Genomic DNA, 21897 nt, shown 5'->3' with positions numbered 1-21897 from the left:
TACAGCTGGTATACAACCATATAAGTTGTATACAGCTGGTATACAACTATATAAGTTGTATACTTATATAGTATACTTAGTATACAACTTACAAGGGTAGCCATAGTGCACAGAGTACCAGGTCCAGAGTCAGGAAGACTCATCTTTCTGAGTTCAAATCTGGCCTCAAACACTTAATAGCTGGGTGACCCTGAGGAAGTCATTTAACCCTGCTTGTCTCAGTTTCCTCATCATCAAAATGAGCTAGAGAAGTAAATAGCCAACCATTCTGGCATTTTTTGCCAAGAAAACCCCAAATGGGGTCACAAAGAGTTGTACATGACTGAAAAAATGACTGAACAAATGCAATTTACAATCTTAGGATGCGAGATCTCATGTGTCTTGATCAGAGTCCTATAGCCAATATGTGTGAGAGTCAGAACTCCCTGAGTCTGAGGACTCCCCATCTACTCACCATCCTGACTTCATGCCCTCCCAAGGAACAAATGTATCCCTTTACCAAGGTTCATGACAGGAAAAAAAATAAAAACCTCATGGTCTACCCAAGAAATAGGACCCATGACTCATTCAATGTCTTTTGAAGTAGGGTTCAAATTCTGTCACTGACATTCGGTAGCTGTGTATCTGGGGGCAAGTTACTTAAGCATCTAGGTGGTATAGTGGGTGCAGTATTACTATTGGAGTCAGAAAGACTTGAGTTCAAAGCCTGCCTCAATCTAGCGCTGTGTCCTTTTTCAAGTGACTGAACCTCTGTCAGTCTGTTTCTTCCTCTGTAAAATGAGGATTATAATAGCAACTAATTCCCCCCTTCCCCCCACAAGAAAAGGTTGTATTGTAAGGTTAAATGAGGCAACATATATGTCACTTTACAAGTCTTAAGGTACTATAGAAATGCTACCTATTATTATTAATTCATTCATTCAATATTTATCAAGTGTCTACTATGTGCCAGGCACTATGCCAAGCACTGGGGATACAAAAAGAGACAGAAGACAGTCCCTGCCTTCAAGAAGCTTACAATCTAGTGAGAAAGATAATATATATGTATATTTGTGTGTGTACATATGAAACAAATACACACACATACATATATGTGAAACAAACAAATATATGCAGGGCAAGCTATGCACAGGATAAATAGGAAATAATTCAGAGGGGAAAGCCACTAGAATTAAGTGGGATTGGGGAAGGCCTCCTACAGAAGGTAGAATTTTAGTTGGGACTTAAAGGAAGTTATGGAGGTCAGTAGTCAAAGGAAAGGAGGGAGAGTATTCCCTTTATGGTGAACAGACAGGAAAGAATGCCCAGAGTCAAGATTGTGGACCAGCCAGGATGTCAGTGTCATTGGATTAAAAAGTAGGTGGGGGTGAAGAAGGAGAGGGTTAGGTTGTGAAGGGTTTTGAATGCCAAATAGAGCCTTTTGTATTTGTCCTGGAAATAATAGGGAGCCATTGGACTTTAGAGGGTAGGGGGTGACATGGTCCTGTGCTTTAAGAAACCATTTTGGTGGCAGAGTGGAGGAGGGATTGGAGGGAGAAGAGACTTGAGGCAGGCTGGCCCACCAGTAGACTATTGCAATGATCTATATGTGAGATGGTAAGGGCCTGCACTAAGGTGGTGGCAGTGATACTTGGCAACATATTAGCTATGGGAGGGTGAGAGATATTAAGGAATCCAGACTTCATCTCTTTGGGTCTCAGTTTTCTCATCTGTACAATAGATTGTATAACACATCTTGAAAGCGTTAGATCTGTCATTGTTATGACACAATCTTACAATCCTATCTACAGGGCATCAGTGATACCATCCTTTCTATCCAGTTTCTAATATCTGCTATTCTCATTGGGGGACACAGAACCAGATGACATCTTGAATGGTCACCAGAAATCTAGGTTTCTTTGAGTTTCACATTCATAGCTCAAAATGAGGACCCTGGGGCCTGGGGGTATGTGTGTGTTCAGATGAGATTAATATTAAAACAAACTTTTAGTTAGCCAAAAATACATCAGGAATGGCCCCAAGTCCCAGATAAGATATGTATACACACAGATACAGAGATACAAGATTATGTGATATCTATCCATCTATCTATCAGTCCATCACATCCCTAAATGCTACCTGCAAGTATTCAGTAAGTATTCTGTTGATTGAATGTCCCCTTTTGTCCCTGAATTTTAGCTAGCCAGGGTCACATTTACATGCATGCATGGCAGCACAGGAATGGAAACTCAATAGTTCAATTCAACAAGCTTTTATTAAGCTGCTAGTATATGCCAGGCACTGTACTACATGCTGGTGATGCAAAGACAAAAAGGAAATAACCCCTTCCCTAGTTGAGCTTAAACACATATATAGATCATAACATTGAAAAAGAAATTGATCAGTCAACAAGCATTGATTTGGCGTCTACAATGTGTCCGTCTCTCTGCCAGGCATTATGGATGCAAAGCATAAAAATGAAATAATCCCTGCTTCTATGGAGCACAGTGCCTGTCACAGTAAACACTGAATAAATGAATACTTGTTAACTGAGTGACTGACCTATCTGGGAAACACCAAGCACTCATAAGTGAATATAAAATATTTGCAAACTAAATATAAGGTAATTTTGCAGAGAAGGGGGGACTCTAGCAGCTGGAGGATCATTAAAAGCCTTATGTATGGGGGACAATATGTACATATTTGTGTATATATAAAATCAATATGTACAGAAGGAATATAAAATCAATCCACAGCAGTTGAATACAAGGTAGGCAGGGATAGGGGGATTAGAAATGGCAGGAGAGCTTATACAAGATGGGTGCTTGAGTTGTCTCTTGAAGGAAGTAAGGAATTCTTGAGACAGAGCTGGAGAGAGAATAGATTCCAGGCATATAGGACAGCCGCATAAGTCAGTCAACAAATATTAAGTACCTACTGTGTGCCAGGCACTGTACTAAAAAAAAAAAGGCAAAAGATAGTCTGTGCCCTCAAGGAGCTCCCAATGTAAAGGAGGCATGGATAGGCATAGAGATTGAAGGAACATTGTGTGTGAGGAACAGAGAGAAAGCCAGTTTGGTGAGTCTATAGCATATCAGTAGAGGAGTATTGATGGGCAAGCAAGGTGGGGGTAGTGACTAGAATGCTCACCTGATCTCTGGATGACTCATCTTCCTGTCTTCAAATTTGGCCTCAGATACTTACTAACTGTGTTACGCTGTCACTTAACCCTGTTTGCCTCAGTTTCCTCATCTTTAAGATGATCTGGAGAAGGAAATGGCAAACCATTTCCCTCTTAAGAAAACCCCCAAAGGGGTCATGAAGAAATGACTGGACAACAAGAAGAGAAGTAATTCATGATGGAACTAGAACGATAGATTGAGCCTGGGCTTGTGAAGGGTTTCAATGACAAATAGAGGGAATTATATTTTATCCTGAATGCAAAAAGGTGTCACTAAAACTTTTTAAATAGGGGCATGTCATGCTCAGATCTGCCCTGGAGGAAAATCACTTGGCAGCTGTGTGGGGGATGGACAGCAGGGAGTAGACAGAGGCTGGAGTGGAGAGAGGCTGGAGGCAGGGAGACCAGTTAGGCTAGGGCATTTGGAGTGAGAGATGATAATGGAGTTTGAATTAAAGTCATAACAATGTTTGTAAAGAAAAGGAATCAGGTATAATGGATGTGGGAGAGCTAGGAATATGTACAATAATTATGGGAGAGAGGCAAAGCACCGACAACTGGGGAAATCAGAAAAGACACTGTTCTTATTCAGTCATTGTCGGTTGTGTCTAACTCCTCATGATCTCATTTGGTTTTTTGGGGGAAGGGCAGAGACACTGGAGTAGTTTGCCTTTTCCTTCTCCAGCTCATTTTACAGATGAGGAAACTGAGACAAACAGGGTTAAGTGACTTTCCCAGATCCCACAGTTAGTAAGTGTCTGAGGTCAGATTTCAATTTCTGGCTTCAGGTCTGGCACTCTATCCACTGTCCATCCTAGCTCTAATGCTTTCCCTCCATTAGTTTTCTCCAATTTTTCCCATATTTATCTTGTTTGTACATAGGTGTTTATATGTTGCCTGCTCCATTTGACTGTGAGCTACTTGAGAGGAGAAAGAGACTTTTGTCTTTTTTTTTTTTGTACCCACCAGGAAATGGAGGTATTGTCACAGTACTCAGGGAGGACTAGCCCCTCTGGTGAGAAGACTTAAACATCCCTTTTCGGGGCTGCTTATCTACCTGTGGCTCCAGGAATCTATAGAATGAATAGTAGCCATACCCTGGTAAACTGTCTCATCAGATGGGCTATACCCAGGCTGAGGGCAACAGAGAAACCTCAAACCTATCGGTGAGTTAGAGGAATGTCTACAACAAGCCTGTGAAGACTTCCACCAGTGAAATGGGCAGAGGAGACAGCCATAAAGGATAACAAAGCAGGTGAATGTGGAATGCTTCGAACTTGGTCAGACATCAAAGATGCATCATCCACTGCATCCTTGGTCATCAACAGTGCCAATTATCTTGACTTTGGTCCTGATGACTCAGGAAGAGAGAGTAAGGCTGATGACTTTGCACAACTCTGTCTCACTTAAATCTAATTCATGCTCAAGTAAAGACATCATCATATGTCATTGGTCCGTTTCAAAAACAAAGAATGAGCAATAACTCCCAGGAATTAGCGCAGGGCCTGGCACAGAGTTTTCTAAATAAATGCTAGTTGACTGACTGGCATCTTCCTTAAAGCCTAAATCAGAGAAGGAGAAAATGAAGGACAATGTAGAGAGGATTTGAGGTACAGAATTGAGGGTGGTATGGCAGGAGTTCACAATGAATAATATTTGTTTCCTTGGTTAAGCATGAAGTAAATGCAAAGATTTAATTAGAATAGAAATCCAATATTATGACATAAACAATAGACATTTTCACTACCCATGCCCTAAAGTCTCCTCCTAGGCTCTGGGGTTAAAAAGATGAAATTCTAGATGTCTCCATATGCTCACTGTTGACTTAGTATAGCACTCAATCTTGGGGAGCAGTGAAAGGTGAATTCATCACTTGTTCATTGAATGAACACTGAAGAATACGATTTTGAAATGTCTGGTAACCTGGTATCTCTAGGCACTTGACTGATGAATCTGAAGATTTCTTCAGCCATTGTTTTCTGGCATGGGAAGGGAAAAACCTCTCAAACGACTGCTACAGCCTACTGCATCAATGCCTTCAAGTCCAGCTTTACCATTAATTTACACATACTCCAATGTCTATCAGACCATCAGAAGAGATATAGCCTAGGGAATACCTCTAGAATTATGCTCATTGGAATTCTTTTTTCCTCTCTGTCTTTTTATTCTTCCCACACATGGCCAGTTCTATCATCTCCCAATTTGAAACTTTTCCTCTTATGTTTTCCAAGACTTTGCCCTGTCTCCCACCTGGCATACTGAAAGTCTTCCCCTTCTACCAGTGTCCACACTGAACTCGGGTAATCTCTTCTTCTTCTTCTTGTCTTCTTCTTCTTCTTCTTCTTCTTCTTCTTCTTCTTCTTCTTCTTCTTCTTCTTCTTCTTCTTCTTCTTCTTCTTCCTCTTCCTCTTCCTCTTCCTCTTCCTCTTCCTCCTCCTCTTCCTCCTCCTCCTCCTCCTCCTCTTCCTTCTTCTCCTTCTCCTCTTCCTCCTCCTCCTCCTCTTCCTCCTCTAATGAAGGATACAATCCACATGAAGTATGTCCCAAAATAGAACAAACCTGAAATGATCCAATATACCTTATAATCAGCCTGGCACAGTAGATCAAGGACCAGTCATAATGGCATGGATTCAAATCCTCCTACTCATGCTTCCTAGATATATGACCATGGACAAGTCTCTGAGTATCAATTTTAAAATGTGGAGAATAATACTTGTATTAACTACCTTTCATTACTATTGTGAAAATGAAATGAGAAAATGCATGTTATAACCTTTTGCAAATTTTAGGGTACTTCATAATTAAGATCTTTTGCACCCATTCTTCTTATGTGAATGGGATTTGATACATAGCTATCACACCCCAAAATCACCAAGAAAAAATTGACTTGAAGTTTATCTTTAATTATATTTAAATCAGAAGGTTTAACTGAATGTATTGACATTTACACTAAGGAATTAATTGACATTCTATTAACCTCAGCCGACAAATTAATTCATTAACATTGGACTTTGAGAGCTGGAAGGCTACAGCACAATTATGTATTGACCACAGGATATATCAAGTCATTTTTTTTTTGTCTGTGTTACTTGTGGGTTAAATAGTTAAACCCAAAGCGACAGAAACTCTTCTTAATATTGGAAACCAAATGGATGTGTATGTAGTTTTGTCTTTTTCACAAAACAATAAAACATTGGTACCTAGCACAATTTCCATTGGTTAGGTCAGATAAAAGTTAACAACCTCATTATTCTGTTGTTATTTCCATTTACTGATAATCTTTCTGGTATTTCCAAATGATTATACGAAGATTTTTTTTCCTCCTGACCAATTTGAAACAACATTTATAAGAGATCACAGCTGGCTTCAAGGAAGATTCCAAGTATCTTAAGCTCTTGGAACTGTATCTCAGATACAGAATTAGCCAGTTTCCATTATTTTTGTAGATAAAAATGTCCAATGAGATGAAGGGATTTGGCCAATGTCACACAGCAAGGAAGTGCTGGATGGAGTTAAGATGAAAACTTATTGCAGGCTTCAAGTCCACTGAAGCTCTTTCCCACCAAGTTTCACATAATCCAACCCCTCCCCCCAAAAGGCTACCCACCCCCGTACAATATGCATGGCAAGTGATCATCGTCTCTGTTTAAAGTCCTCCATTGAGGGATAAGGGAGGGGTGGGAGGAAGAATACCTCCACTGACAGCACATTCTACTTTGGGACATTTCTGACTCTTAAGAAACATTTTCTTATATTGATCCTAAATTTGCCTCTGTATCTTCCATCCCGGTTCCTATTTCTGCCCTCACGCCAAATAGCCAGTCCACAAAGATTTATTAAAGCCCTTACTAGAGACATAGCACTTTGCTAAGCACTGGTAGTACAAAGAAAAGCAGAAAAACAGTCCCTGTTCTCAAGGAGGTCGCATCCTACTGGGGGAGATAACGCGCACTCAAGGGAGTATTTTGTTATTGTTTTTCAGTCATGTCTGACTCTTTGTGACCCCTTTTGGGGTTTTCTTGGCAAAGATTTTGGAGTGACTTGCCATTTCCTTTTCCAGCTCATTTTACAGAGGAGGAAAATGAGGCAAACAGGGTCACACAGCTAGTAAATATCAGAGGCTGGATTTGAACTCAAGTCATCCAGACTCCAGTGCCAGTGCTTTATCCACTGTGGTACCTATGTGCCACCTAGTGGATCAGCCGGAGGTAATCTCACAGGTAAAACACTAGTTTAATCTGTTCTTGGTGCTGATACCTTTCATTAATCAGAGAGCCATGTAACTTCCTTAAAATTGTTTCATTTTTCTCTTTGTATTCCCAGTGCATAAGCAAATAACAGGTGCTTAATAAATGCTGACTGATTGGTTGATTGATTGATCCACCACATCCTTACCTTATCTTCCCTTTTCTAGGCTAACCCTTTAGTTCTTTCAACTAATTTGGATATGTCCTGATCTCTAGGCCCTGCCCTATCAGTTGGCTTCTTCTGGATACTCTTTTCTGTCTGTTTGTTTTGGTTTTGAACTGCTTGTGTTGTGTGTGTCTGTTGTGAGTTCAGGGCCATACTCTCCTATCACTTAACTGCATGACTACTGGGTATAGGAATTAAGGTCTGAGCTAACCCTTAACCTTGTGGTTTTGGAGAAAATAGTCCTTCTGCCATAAATATTTGGTCTAAGTTGATTCCAGTATTACTGAAGCTTTCTTCTCAAGCATTCTTATTTTTAAATTGCCTATCCGCTTGCAATCTCTCTTGCACAGGGAATGACCTAATGAGATATTTAATTTAAAAGGGCACTTAGGAGATAGCTCAAAGGTACCCAAAATCATCTAAATTGCCATTTGTGTAGAGACCAATGATAAAAATGGAATAAAAAGAGTGTGACTCGCCTTTTAGCACAGATGGAAAGAGGGGATTCATGTGGCCAGTTCCTAATGCCTAAGAGAGATGCACTAATGTTCAAAGGATCATAGATCTAGGACTGGAAGGTAAATTAGAAACCATTGAGTCAATCTCTTCCTGTTCCCCTGACTTTTGCAGTTGAAGATATGAAGGCTCAGAGAGAGGTGAAATGATTTTCTGAGGTCAACACAAAAGAGGAAGCTGAAATATACTTCATGAATTCCAAGGTCATTAGTGTCTTGAATAAATATTCAAAGGCAATATTACCCCCTTTCTCCCTTTTGAGATCTTAGAACTAGAAGTGGTCACCAATCCAACAACCTCAATTTACAGTTGAGGAAACTAAGGTCCAGAAAAGTACTTCATCCAAGTATATTCGAGTACCAAATTACAAAGTGGGGATTTGGGTCCAAGTCCTCTGATTTGATACCCAGTCCTATCTAATGTATCCTTTAGCTATGCAGGAGGATTTAAGTGGTGTGTTAATTCTCTTTTCTCCACCAACTAGTCCTTAGGGCTACATCTGAGATCTTAAACAGAAGTCTATAGCATCTCAGGTACCAATGTATCCTGCTAATTACCATGGCAAGAATATTCACTATCTCAGAGGTTGCACATTGAGTTTTTTTGGAAGAGATTTCAACAGGAAGAAATATCTGGAGGGAAACATCTCTCCTCACCTAAAAGTGACTATGTTTATGAATATATCCTCATGTGAAGATGAGTAACTTGGCCCTGTAAAGTTCTATTTTACATTTGCATTTGGCAACCCATCTATTTTTTCCCCTTGGGGAACATTTTTAGAGAGAGTTGTTCAGGGAGTTCAAAGTCATTTCCTTTTCAAGGAGCAGTTTGGGCTCGTTTCTCTCACTGATCCTTCTCAGCCATAGGATACTTAGTCACATGAATCTCAATTATATGCTTGCCTTTGCCTGCTTCCTGTCTTCCCCCTTATTTAGTCCTATAATGGCCAATGGAGTTATTTCAATGCACATTTATTGGGCATTGTGCACCGTGTACAGTGCACTGTGTATTTCACTCCACAGGATGGGGGATACAAAGTTTAGGTAAGACATGTGTCTTGCCCTTGTCCACATTGCAGTCCAAAAAGGGTAGGAGAGATAAGGTTGTGCAATGGATGGGTTACTAGTTTTGGAGTCAGGAATATGCAGTTTCAAATTTTGCCTCTGACACTTCCTCTCTCTATATCACAGTATCATAATCCTATAATATCATGAGGTCATAACTTTAGAGCTGGAATAAAATTTAGATGCCATGTAGTGCAAACCTATCATTTTATAGAAGAAAATAAAGTAGAGAGAGGTAGTACCTTGTCCAACATCACATAGCTACTGTAGTGTCTGAGGTGGAATCTGAAGCCAAGTCTTCCTGGCTCCAAGTCCAGTGCTATATCTACTATATCACACATCTTTCTGAGCTTCAGTTTTCTTATCTGTGCAATGGGAATAATAATGCCTATGGTGCCTACCTCACAGTTGTTGGCAATACCAAATTTTGTCACCTTTATCCTATCGATGAGTTTCTTCTGGAGCCTCCTTTTGTAGAAGAGATGAGGATGGTCTGCCTTCATTCTCCTCCCTATCCTGTCCTTGACTTTCTGGATTTCAAAACCATGTCTTTTCTGTGTTCAGTTATTTCAGTGATGTCTGACTCTTCATGACCCCATTTGGGACTTTCTTGGCAGGGATATTGGAATGGTTTGCCATTTCCTTCTCTGGCTCATTTTACAGATGGGGAACCTAAGGCAAAAGTTTAAGTGACTTGCCCAGGGTCACACAGTTATTAAGATCTGAGGCTGGATTTGAACTCAGATCTTTCTGACTCCAGATCCTGTCCTTAATCTACCTCACCAATTAGTTGGCTCATCCTAGAACTTCCCTCAGAGCCTGGAGTCTCCTTGTCCTTAAACAGCCTACCACTCCCCTACAGCCTGCTCATTCCCTCACCTTCCTACCTTCTGGAACCTCCATTCTGTTGGAGGACCTAGGACAACTGTCTTCATTCTCCTTCTGACCCTGTTCCAGATATTCCGTATTTAAAACCTTGACTCCTAGTCAGATTTTCCTTTCCCCTCCCCCATTCTTCTTTCCAACCTCTCTCTGTATAATCTTCCCCCATTAGAATATAAACTCTTTTAAAGCTAGGGTTGCCTCCCTCCATCCTCACCCTCACCCCTTATAGCTCTATACTCAATGCTTAGCACAGTGCCTAACACATAGAAGCCCTCAATAAATGCTAATTTGCTTCTTTCCTTCAAATAAGATAATTTGTGTAAAGCACATTTCAAATGATAAAGTGTTTTGTAAGCAGCAATCATTACTATAGTTGTTCGTTATGTGATGCAATGGAAAGAACCCTAGATTTCAAGCCAGACGATTGTAGACTTAGAGCTCGGAGGGTCCTTATAAGTCCTCGAAGCCAACACCTTTGGAATATATATGAGAAAACTGAGGCCAAGGTAGATTAAATAAATGACAAAATGTCATGGAGGGAATGAGTGACAGAACATGCATTCCAAACCGGAACCCTGACTTAACACCTCTGATTTTTTTTCTCTCAACCTTGGTTCAAGTCTGGGCTCATCCACTTACCTAAGTGATGTTGAATTAATGAATTCATTGCTCCACTCCTCCATTTCCTCATCTGTAAATTGGGCATATTGTATCAGAATGGCAAAGATAACAAAGAGGATGATGATAAACTTTGGAAAGGCTGCAGGGGAACAGACACACTTATGCGTTGTTGGTGGAGCTGAGTTGGACCGATCATTCTGGAAATATGCTCCCAAATTAGGAAATTGTTCATGTTCTGACCCAGCTATTCCAACTACTAGGCCTTGGATATAAGGAGATGAAGGAAAGAGGCAAAGGGCTTATATATACCAAAATTTTTATAGCAGCTCTTTTCCTAGTAGCCAAAAATAGAAACTAAGAGGGTGCCCTCCTACTGGAGAATGGCTAAACAAGTTAATTGATCTAAAAGTTATGGAATATTATTGTATCATAAGAAATAATGAAATGGGCAATTTCAGAAGAAATTAAGAAGATCTCTATGAATTGAGGCAAAATGAAATAAAAGGACTAGGAAAACAATTTTTATGACAATGACAACATCACGGAGAAAAAACAACTTTGAAAGACTTTAGGACTCTGATGGATGCGATGCTAAACCATGCATGCAGAAGAATGAAAATGAAATATGCCACTCACTCCTCCCAGAGAGGTGATGAATTTACAGTGATGAATGAGACAGATATTTCTGGGCAAGACCAGTATGGGAATTTGTTTTACTTAACTATGAATATCTATGGCAAGGTCTTTATTTTTCATTGTTGTTAAATTGGTGAGGGGAGGAAGGCAGCGGGAGAGAGAGATTATAACACATATAAAATAAATGAATAAATAAATTTTAAAGATAAATTGAGCAGGTTGGACCAGATGGACTCTTCTCGTCCAGACCTAGGTATATGATTCCACCACTTCAGACAACTTTGTCAATATTTTCCAAAAGCAGCTAAGGGCTACTTTCCCCAATCTTCTCACTTTCCCCTTAAGCTGTTTGAGACCATTTGGATGACTTATGCATGTATAATTGTATTGAAATTTTTATCTTTGAGGGACATCAGAGACCATGTAGTCTAACATTCTTATTTTATGGATGAGGAAAATGGAGCTTAGAACGTTTCATGATTTACCTAAGGTCATAGAGGTAGTGTCAGAGGTAGGATCTTTCCACCGTACCATATTATTTGTTTTTCCTTGGATGTATGACCTTGAGGTTCTCTCATTCAGATTTTAGCTTTATTTTTACATTTTTGGAAGTAGTGGTAAAGTATAAATGGAACCTGTGGCCCCAGATCCAGCTAGAAGGGCCCTTTGATATTAGACCCCCTCCAGGATATAAAAAGAAGAGAATCAAGGACAAGAAAGGACAAATACATGTATGATGATGGATCCAGGCATAGCTATTAAGGGAATGGACAATTTTACTTCCTCATAAAAAAGATGTTTCTATGTTGAAAATGCTAATGAAGAAGTTAAAAAAGAGGGAAGGTCACCAGAAACTTGACTCCTGTGATAATGTCTGTTTAATGCATCCCCCCTGGGAAATACATGTGGGGTGGGAAGGCACAGGGGAATCAGCGAATAACTGCCTTCTTTTGTGGTGCTTTTGGTAGCCTCCTTTTCCCAAGGGGTTTGTACCTGCTTCTAAAGTTGAACATCTGAGTAAGTTGAAATTCCATAACTACTGAAGCCTTCTGCTCCTATAGGGAATATGGACTAAATGCTATATCTGGTTCTGGAAGAAGACCAGGGTCACCTGGTACCTGGAGGAATCTTTTAAACATCCTCAAAGTTCCTAAGCCAGCCTTTCTAGAATATCATGTGCAACATAAATCAGTCGATCAATGAACAAGGATTTGATATGAGCTTGCTATGTGCCAGGTACTGTGTTAAGCAAGCACAAAGAAAGACTGAAAGGTTCCGAAAGGCCCTGCCTTCAAGGGGCTCACAATCTAATGAGGGAAACAACATATAAATAATTACGTAGAGAAGAGATCTTAGACTTGTTCTTTTGGGCCTTGGAGGGAAAACCTAGGAACAATGCATAGAAGCTGTAAAGGATTCCAAGCAAAACTGGGCTTGTAATCAAGAAATTTCCCAACAATTGGAGCTTTCTGAAAGTAGAATCACTTTGAAGAGAGGGGGAAGGAGAGAGAGGGATCTGTCTCATTGGATATCTTATTTCAAAAGCTGGATGTATACTCTTTGGGTAGTGGAGACTTTTTCAAGTATGTATTGGGTCAGATGGTCTCTGTTTTCCCTTCCAATTTTGAGATTTTAGACTCTGATTCTGTGATGTCTTTTAGGGATGTTGGGATAGTGAATTGGGTGCTAAACTTGCAAACAGGAAGGCCTAGGTTCAAATTCTGAATCTAACACTCCCTACACTGTTGATCCACCCATCTGTCCTGATAATAAAACCCAAGAACTCTTTGGCCTTCTCATCCATCATGCAACCAAGCTTTCTTATATGAGTTGTCTCACCTAATTTAATGAGAGCTCCTTGAGAGCAGTGATAACCTTGCTTTTCTATTTGTATCTTCAGTTCTTGGCACATAGGAAGCACTTTATGAATTTTTAATTTAATTTAAATTTTTTTGCTTTTTTTGGAGGACAATTGGGGTTAAGTGACTTGCCCAAAGTCACATGACTAGCAAGTGTGTTAAGTGTCTCAGGCCGGATTTGAACTCAGGTCCTCCTGACTCTAGGCCCAGTGCTCAATTCACTGTGCTACCTAGCCACCCCAGTTTTATTTTATTTTTAATTTATGGAATAAAATAAGCATTTCCATAATGTAGTATGATAAAAAAGATGATTGCACATGAAGATGTAAATTTACTATATACAACTTGCTATTCCTTTCAAATATACAGCAAAATAATAGTGGAATTTTTTTCCTTTTTTTTCTTCCCTTCTCTCATCCCCCAGATATGGCTACTATTAGAACCAAATAGGTTAAAATTCATTCATTCACTCACTTTTTCATTCATTCATAGTTATGTGACTTTGAGCAAGTCATCTGACCTCAGCAAGTGAGCCTCAGTTTCCTCATCTGTAATACAAGGATAATAACACCTATAGAACCTACCTCCTTTGTTGCTGCAGGATCTTTGAGGCCATAATCATGTTTCCAAAGAACTTTGTAAAGTTGAAAGTGCTTATTATCTACCAGTGCTTAATATCACTATTATTATTATTCCCATAAGGTCCCATGCTGGCTCCTCGGCAGCCAGAATCTTGCAGGTGGTATTTGCTAATTGCTTCTCCTGCCCTTTTTTACTAAATAATTTCTATGCCCAAAGTTAAACTTCAGTTACCAGCCTGACCTTTTAGAAAGTGCTCTAAGTGTTTGGAATGTGGCTTGGGGTATTTGCCAAAGACAGAGCCATTAAGAATCTTGATTTGCCTTTTCGGATTTTTCCTCCTCTTTTTCAGTTTGCTTCTAAGAGACTGCTTCACCCATTCACATTTTTAAGTGCTATTAGGGAAATATCCCTTTTGGAACAATATCTCACCAGCCTACTGTAGGACATTCAAGTCTACCATTAATGACTAAGGGATATTTTTTTAATTTATATATTTTTGTAATTACAAAAACAATGTTAACATTTGACTTTTAAAAGTTTAAGTTCCAAATTCTCTCCTTCCCTCCCCTTTGAGAGTCCAAGCAATTTAATAAAGATTATAAATAGGCAGTCATGTAAAATATATTTCCTTGTTAACCATGTTGCAAAAAATGAAGACCAAAAAAACCCTGTAGCAGCAAGCACCCCCAAGCGTACTCAGGGTTTGCTGCTAACACAGGTTCTTAGATCTGCTTTGTTAAAGGAAAGCAACTCAAAATGGGTTAACAAGCTTATTTTAATCAGTCAGACCATATATCGTTTACCTTGTTCAGGGGAAAAAGGTCAGCACCCCGAACTTCAAAGTACACAGACAAAATTATCGAGACAGAAACAGATCTAGTAGACAGATTTCAAACTGTCCAACCATTACATCCATACCCAGTCAACATCTGGGTTTTTCAAAGCCGGGGGGGCCCTGGACAACGGCTTCCCAGAATACAGATCAAATCACAGAACACTTCTCAAAGTGAGCCCCCAAAACAAAGCCTCACATCAGGGCTTATATAGCCTTCTCCTGGCTCAGAGAATGTAACAACCTTATTGACCCACTGGCCAATCAGAAAGTATCTACTGACAAACAAGCCTCCCACCCCAGGCTCCTGGTGCACTTTAGCCTAGGGGCAGGGAAGATCTTCCAAATTTGCATTCCCATTACAAACCCCAACAAGAAAAATAAAGTTTAAAAAAGTATGCTTCAATCTGCATTCAGGCTCTATCAGTTCTTTCTCTATAGATAGATAGCACATTTTTCATCATATGTCCTTCAGAATTGTCCTGAATCATTGTATTGCTGAGTCATGCATAGCTAATTATGCTAGCTAAGTCATTCACAGTTGATCATCATACAATATAATGGCCTTTGCTGTGTACAATGTTTTCCTGGTTCTGCTCATTTCACTTTGCATCACTTCATGTAAGTCTTCCCAGGTTTTTCTGAGAGCATCCTCCTCATCATTTCTTATAGCACAATAGTATTCCATTGAAATCACAAAACACAACTTTTTCAGCCATTCCCCAACTGATGGGCATTTTGAGGGATATTTTCTTTCTTTTTTTTTAAGCAATTGGGGTTAAGTAACTTGCTCAAGGTTACACGTCCAGTTATTTCTGGGTGTGGTGCTGAGTGTCTGAGCCCGGGATTCAATCTCCAGGTCATCCCGACACTGGAGCCGGTGCTCTTACTTGCTGAGCCACCTGGCCGCCCCTATGAGGGATATTTTCTAACAGTTTCTGTAATATAGTAATCATGGGTTTATAGATGTAGAGATGGAAAGATCCATGGAGTTCATGTAGTCTGACCCTGTCATTCTATAGTTGAGAAAACTGAGGGGCCAGAAAAGTTGTGTTTTATCCTACTTCACACCAATAGTGAACTAGAGAGACAGAATTTGCACTCAGAACCCATCAGGAGTCCTTTCACTGTCTCATATTGCCTCCCATCTAGTTCTCTGATTTAGTCAGTTATTGAGAGCTTGGTCCAAAAAATTAAAAAAAAAAAAACCAGAGGCACACCTATATACACTTATAGCCAGACTTCTAAACCTCCCCATTGACCCAAAAGGAAGCAGTATTCCATCTCCCCTCTTCTACATACTAGCCCCTTGGGCTATAAATAGAAGTTCATAGACAGGGATAAGCACCTTAAGGGCAGAACTTGTTTTGTTTTAGCCCTTGTATTTGTAGCCCTAACTCGGTGCTTTGCATATAGAAGGGACTAAATAAAAATGTCTGTTGAATTATTGCAAAAGTTCACCATTTTCCCTTTCACTTTTCCCTTTCAAATGAAATAATATAATGAAAATTCTTTAAAGGCAGGGCATGTTTCTTTTTTCTTTTTATTCCTACACACCCAGCACAGTGCCTGGTACATATTAAGCTCTTAGTAAATATTCATACAATGGAATGGAATGAAACACAGTTGAATTCAGTGGCTTTCTTTTTCTCCTTTGGAGGTATCCTTGGTGCTTCCTGAACTAAATTTCTTGAGGGAAAATTGAAAAATTGGGAATATGTAACGTAGCTCAGATAGTATCAAAAATAAGCCATTGCATCAGCAAAGTGCTTCTGAAATGTTAGGATTGGGATAAATAAAGAAACACTCATATCTTGGTAACCCCCTGTTTATAAAAACTTGAGTGGCTCCCTATTCCCTTTAGGATGAAACCAACCTCCTTCTCTGATATTGATCGACCGATTTATGTTGCACATGATACCCTAGAAAGGCTGGCTTAGGAACTCTGAGGATGTTATATACAGGCTGAGTGAGGGAGGAGTTGTGGATGACACAAAGGTTGAAAACCTGGGTGATTGGGTATAAGATAGTACCCTCCATAGGAACAGGGAAGTTTAGAATTTGGTTGGTCTGGCAGGAGGTGAAAATAAATTCTCTTTGGGATGTATTATGTTTGAGTCATTTACAAGACATCCTATGCAAAATGTCTAATAAATGGCTAGTTACATGGGAGGAACTGGAGTTCAGGAGAGCAGCTAAGGTTAGTAGAGTTTTTGGCAAAGGGTAGAAGTGGACAAATAGCTGAACTTGGAGTGGGGAAGACTTGAGTAGGTCAGATTCTCATTAGCTGTGTGACCGTGGGAAAGTCACTTAACCTCTGTAAGATTCAATTTTTCTATATGTAAAATGGGGGTAATCCAAGCTCTTATCTCACAGGGTTGGTGTGAGGATCAAATGAGATTGTATGTATACAACCCTTTGCCAATCTTAAAGTGCTGTGTAAATGTGGGTTATTATTAGTAGAATTGTAGGGTTAATAGAAAACATAGTCTCTCTCTGGGCCTCAGTTTACCCATCATTAAAATTCGTTTAAACTATATGATCTCCAAGTTTTTTCTAGCTGTAATATTTTATGATTCCATAAAAAGTCTGGATTGCTCCATTCCCAAAATTTTCAAGATCACCACTTTTTTAACCTTTAAACATGATTAGTAGACTTTAATATAGAGTATTCTGGCTTGCACTTCTATGCTTTACCTGAGTCTGGGGTGTGGCATGGTGGGGGATGGAGATGGGGGTGGGATTTCCTCCTAGAGAAAGGAAAATCAAGACTAAGGTGAAACTAAACATTGAAAAGGCCATGAGGAGACTTTACAGAGCCAGCAACCATATACAGACATAATAAGGTTCATCAGAGACCCCAGCATGCATCAGTGCAGACAGAAACAACAAAAAAGTGAATTAACCCCTGGGAGCAGCAGAATGCTTTGCAACCTCCCCAGACACCAGGACTCCTTTCTAAAATGCTAAAATTCACAGCTGAGCTTGTCCAGAAATGTCTCCCTGCCCCAGTCAGAGTGGAAGTGAATATTTTCATTTCAAGTTCGGAATCCAAGTTCAGTCACCTTCAAAGATAAGAGGTTCTCAGACAGTCCCTCACAAAATACAGCATAAAAATAGAGCTTTGTTACAATGGGGCTACCTAAAAGCATTCCTTCTGGGACCCATGAAAGCTCCACAGTTGGCAGAATAGGTCACTAATTGCAGGGCAGTGATACTTATGGGGGGGATGAAACTAACTCATATTTTGGGGAGAGGGAATATGGGAAAGTAGAGAGAGAATCTATCATGAGGTTAGGAAGCCCCAGGTTCAAGTTCTACCTATGACAGATAACTAGCCATGTGACTCTGACTCAGTTTCCTCATCTGTAACATAATAATAATATATTATATATAATATATTAAATTTTATATATATTATATATATATGAATTAATATATTAAAATAATAAAACATAATAATAATAGCACCTATTTCACAGGATTGTTGTAAGAGTCAAAGGAAGTAATATATGTAAAGCACTTTGAGAATGTAAAAATGTTATGTAGATTTTAGTTACTACTCCACCCCTCTGAGTCAAGTCTCTTAGACTAAGATTTACAGAAAGCTGTTGATCTGTATTTGTAGGGGAAAATTACCCAGAGAATACCTCCCCACTCCAAGGAATGTTAGCACCCTGAGACAAAGCCTTAGTTGCTCAACCTTTGTTAAAAGCTCTGGGTTTCCATCTGCTTCAGTGAGATCCTAGACCCCATTGAAGCCCCACAGTGTAGCCTTGACCCAGATGCAATAAAAACAGTTTCAAGTTAACCATTACCTGTGTGTGGGAAATCTGTAGAAAAGTCCCTCTCCTTCCTTAATGTGATAACAGAGATTCACTGTCACTTTGTCACCCTAGGCCCAAACACTTCTCAGATAACATCTCCAGGCAGTGGCTTTTAAGAGGCAGATTTACTGTATCTTAAATGATGATTAAAAAAAAAAAACCCTCAGCCGTGGGGGATTTTTTCAGAATCAAGCTCTTGGCACAAGGGCTGCTTATCAAAGAGCTGCATTTCTTTTCTCCTGGAGCCAAGAAGGAGGCTTGGATGGTCTGTAATCCCTTTGCTCTTCCTCCTCCAAAAGTCAGATGCCTTGATCTCTATCTTCCTTGGACCATTGAAAAGAAGCAGCGCTACAGAGACAGTCTGTCATTGTGGTTTTCCCTTTTTCTGGTCATCACACCATCTAATCTCTGTCCCGGGAGTTCTCATGGATGGGCTTCTGTTACAAAAATAGTCCCTGACTCTTCTATCTCACAATCTTCATCAACCCCAGAGATCTCTGAATGCCTCTCTGCCTTGTCTGAGGTCCCTAGTTATAAAAGCATCCAGATCTACATGGAGCCAGCCAGGGCTGGTTATATAGAAAGGCTTTTCAGCACTTTTGCTGGATAGGATGAGGCCTGCCTGGCATTCTGGAATTGCTGTAGTCTGACCTTCATGCTGGTGAAATACAGAATTAGAATCTTAATAGAATCATTTCAGAGGCATGAGTTGCATTAGCTATGTGAAGTTTCCTTAAGAGCCTGCCCACCCCGCTACCCTCCACCACTTCTCCAACTGCTGCTGGGTAATTCTCAATTCCTTGGCCTTCATTTCCTCTTCAGGTAGCTATTATTCCCTTCCTGGGATTGCTGGCTCTCCTAGCTTTCTTTCATGTAGCCTTCTAGACTCTGCAATGAACGTTTTCTAAAAGCTTGTTGAAGTGAAGGAGAAGTAGCCTGTGGTGGAGACAAAAATAAGTGGTAGCAAGACTAGTTGGGGGTGTTGTCCTTGTGAAATGTCTGTTTCCAACATTGGGCTTTGTCCTGAAAGGCAGGCAGGGCTTGGTGGAGGGAAAGCACAGGACTGGGGGAGTCAGATGGCCAGGGTGCAAATCCCAGTGCCAGGGCTTTCTAGTTGGAATGTTGCATGATTTCATTATTATTCTATGACCTAAGTCCTGGCTTACTCTACTCCTAAACATTCCAAGCTTATCCTATTTTTTTTAGCCTTTAAACATGGATGGTAGACTTTGCTATATGGGGCTCTGGCACCCACCTCTCTACTCTGCCTGAGGTTGGAGTGTAGCATGGGATTTCTTCCTAGAGAATTAAGATCCAGGTGAAACTAAACATTGGAAAGGCTCTGAGGAGACTTTCTAGAGCCAGCAATTATGTACAAACTAAGTATGAGGCTCATAAGAGACCCCAGCACACATCAGTGCAGACAGGGGAAAAAAAGTTTGAATTGATCCCTGGGAGTAGTACCCATGTGAAAGTCAATGGATTGTAGCATTCGCAGTCTGCAGCTAGAAGCACCCTCTGAAGCCATCATCTGGTATAGAGATTCTTAACCTTTTTTTTTTTTTTGCTTCATGGACCCTTTTGGCATTGAGGTGAAGCTAATGGACCCTTTCTCAGACTAATGTTGAATGTATAAAATAAATACATATAATACATAACAAAGGGGACTAAATATATTGAAATACAGTTATAAGATATTGAAAAAAACAAATTTATAGATGCCAGATTAAGAATCCCTGATATAGTGTTTTTTTAAGCCAGATAACGAAGCAGAGGCTCAGAAAGGATGAATAAAATTGTTCAAGGATAATGAGATCATAGACCTAGAACTGGAAGGGACCTCAGAGGCAATCTAGTCCAATGCTCTCATTTTACAAATGGAGAAACTGAGGCCTAGAAGGTCAAATCACTTGCCCAAGGTCAGAGAGAAAATGTCTAAGGTAGTGGGTGGCACCTGAGCCATACTATATAAGAATATGGGGATCCTTAGAGGTGGAGGTGAGAAAGCAGTGGATTCCAAAGAAGAGAGAACACCTACACACAGACACCAAGGAAGGAGGTGGAATTATGTGCATCATGTGCTTCAGGAAAATTCACTTGGTTTGTTTGTTAGCTGAGATCTAACAGAGTGTGTAAAGGGGCATGATCTGAAATAAGTTTAGGAAAAGAAGTGGGCATCTTTAATCTGGGATTGCCAGGGTAACAATTTTGTATTTTTTCATCGAGGCAATAGTGAACTACTGAGGAATTTTGAGTAAAGGAGTAAAATGGATACTCCTTTATTTTAGATTATTTTTTTCATTTGAATATAGATTGTAGAAGGGAGATACTTGAACAGGGAGACTAGTTAGGAAGTTATTTCAATAGTCTAGATAAAAGGTGACAACCTGTCATAGGGTAGTAAAAAGTGAGAGAATGTGAAGGTGGTGATTAGTGATTGATGCACAATGTTTTATGGGTGGAATTGACAAGACTCAGCAACTATTTGGATGTGGGGGAAGGAGGGGAATAAGGAGAATCATGAAACCTCCTTAGGATATGAAAAATTCATGTGCCCATCCTCAAGCTTCATGAATATGAATTTTTACTGTTTTTCCCTGTGTTTACCCTAATGCAAATCCTAGCTCTCAGCAAGACAATCTAACTTGAGGATATGGAGAGCTTGGGCCATGATCTCCTTATGAAGAGGCTAAAGGTACTTTGTTGATTTTACAGTTAAATCGCTCATTTGTATTTCACAAGAGATGATCTTAACACAAACACACACAGAGATCGTAATGTCACTTATGGGAACCCCAGATTATCCCCTGATGATTCATCATGACTCTCCTTTTATCTTTTCCTCCAGTGCGGATGGTCAATCCAATGAAGTCATGCAGATCGATATAGAAATTGAAGAGCTGAGTGACCTACCAGCCACGCAGCTAGTCACGTGGCAGGTTGAATACCCTGGAGAGACTACCTCGGACCTGGGGGTGTCTAAAATCTATGTGAGCCAGAAGGATTTGATTGGAGTCATCCCACTAGCCATGGTAAGGATTTATCTACAGAGAGGGAGCCAGATTCTTGGAAACATGGGGTTCTCGACATTGATTTCCCTGTGTGTCTTTTGGATACCCAAGGTAGAATATAAGCCCTTTGAGAGTGGGGATGATTCATCTGTATTGTTGGGGAAAGACCCCAGCCTCCATGAGCCAAGGCTCATGGCTCTCCTCTGTTTTAAAATTATTGTTCCATCATTACTATACCCATGGTTCCCAAGCTGCCAATCTGTGCTTAAAATTGCTGGTGATTTATAAAAAAATGTGTTTAAGTCATCAAAGGAAAGAAAGGCAGCTAGACTGCTTGGTTTGTTTCTTTTTTTCTCTAGGGAGAGTGTGCGTGGAGTCGGGAGTATATTTTCTATTCCTGAAAGGAATTTTTCCCCCAGTGGTTGGTTAGAGTACAAGATGGATAGTTGATATAGTTGGACCAGACTGAGCTCTATCCCTCAGGGGGAGGG

At 40.1% G+C, this 21897-nt stretch overlaps 1 protein-coding gene across 1 annotated transcript in view; it reads left to right on the top strand.

The window, feature by feature from the left end:
* The window catches only part of LOC138156644 (transmembrane protein 132D-like), a 447677-nt gene extending 425983 nt beyond the window's left edge, over positions 1 to 21694 (top strand). Inside the window, exon 4 of the mRNA XM_069082119.1 lies at positions 21244 to 21694. Within this exon, the coding sequence (XP_068938220.1) occupies positions 21244 to 21694 (451 nt within the window). The remainder of the gene's footprint in view (positions 1 to 21243) is intronic.
* The last annotated feature ends 203 nt before the right edge of the window (positions 21695 to 21897 follow it).

The sequence above is a fragment of the Petaurus breviceps genome, unplaced genomic scaffold (assembly GCF_028583685.1).
Source record: "Petaurus breviceps papuanus isolate PSGF00001 unplaced genomic scaffold, PetGlider_PUasm1.0 100, whole genome shotgun sequence".
Lineage (NCBI taxonomy): Eukaryota > Metazoa > Chordata > Mammalia > Diprotodontia > Petauridae > Petaurus > Petaurus breviceps.
This window is presented reverse-complemented; position numbering and strand designations above follow the sequence as displayed.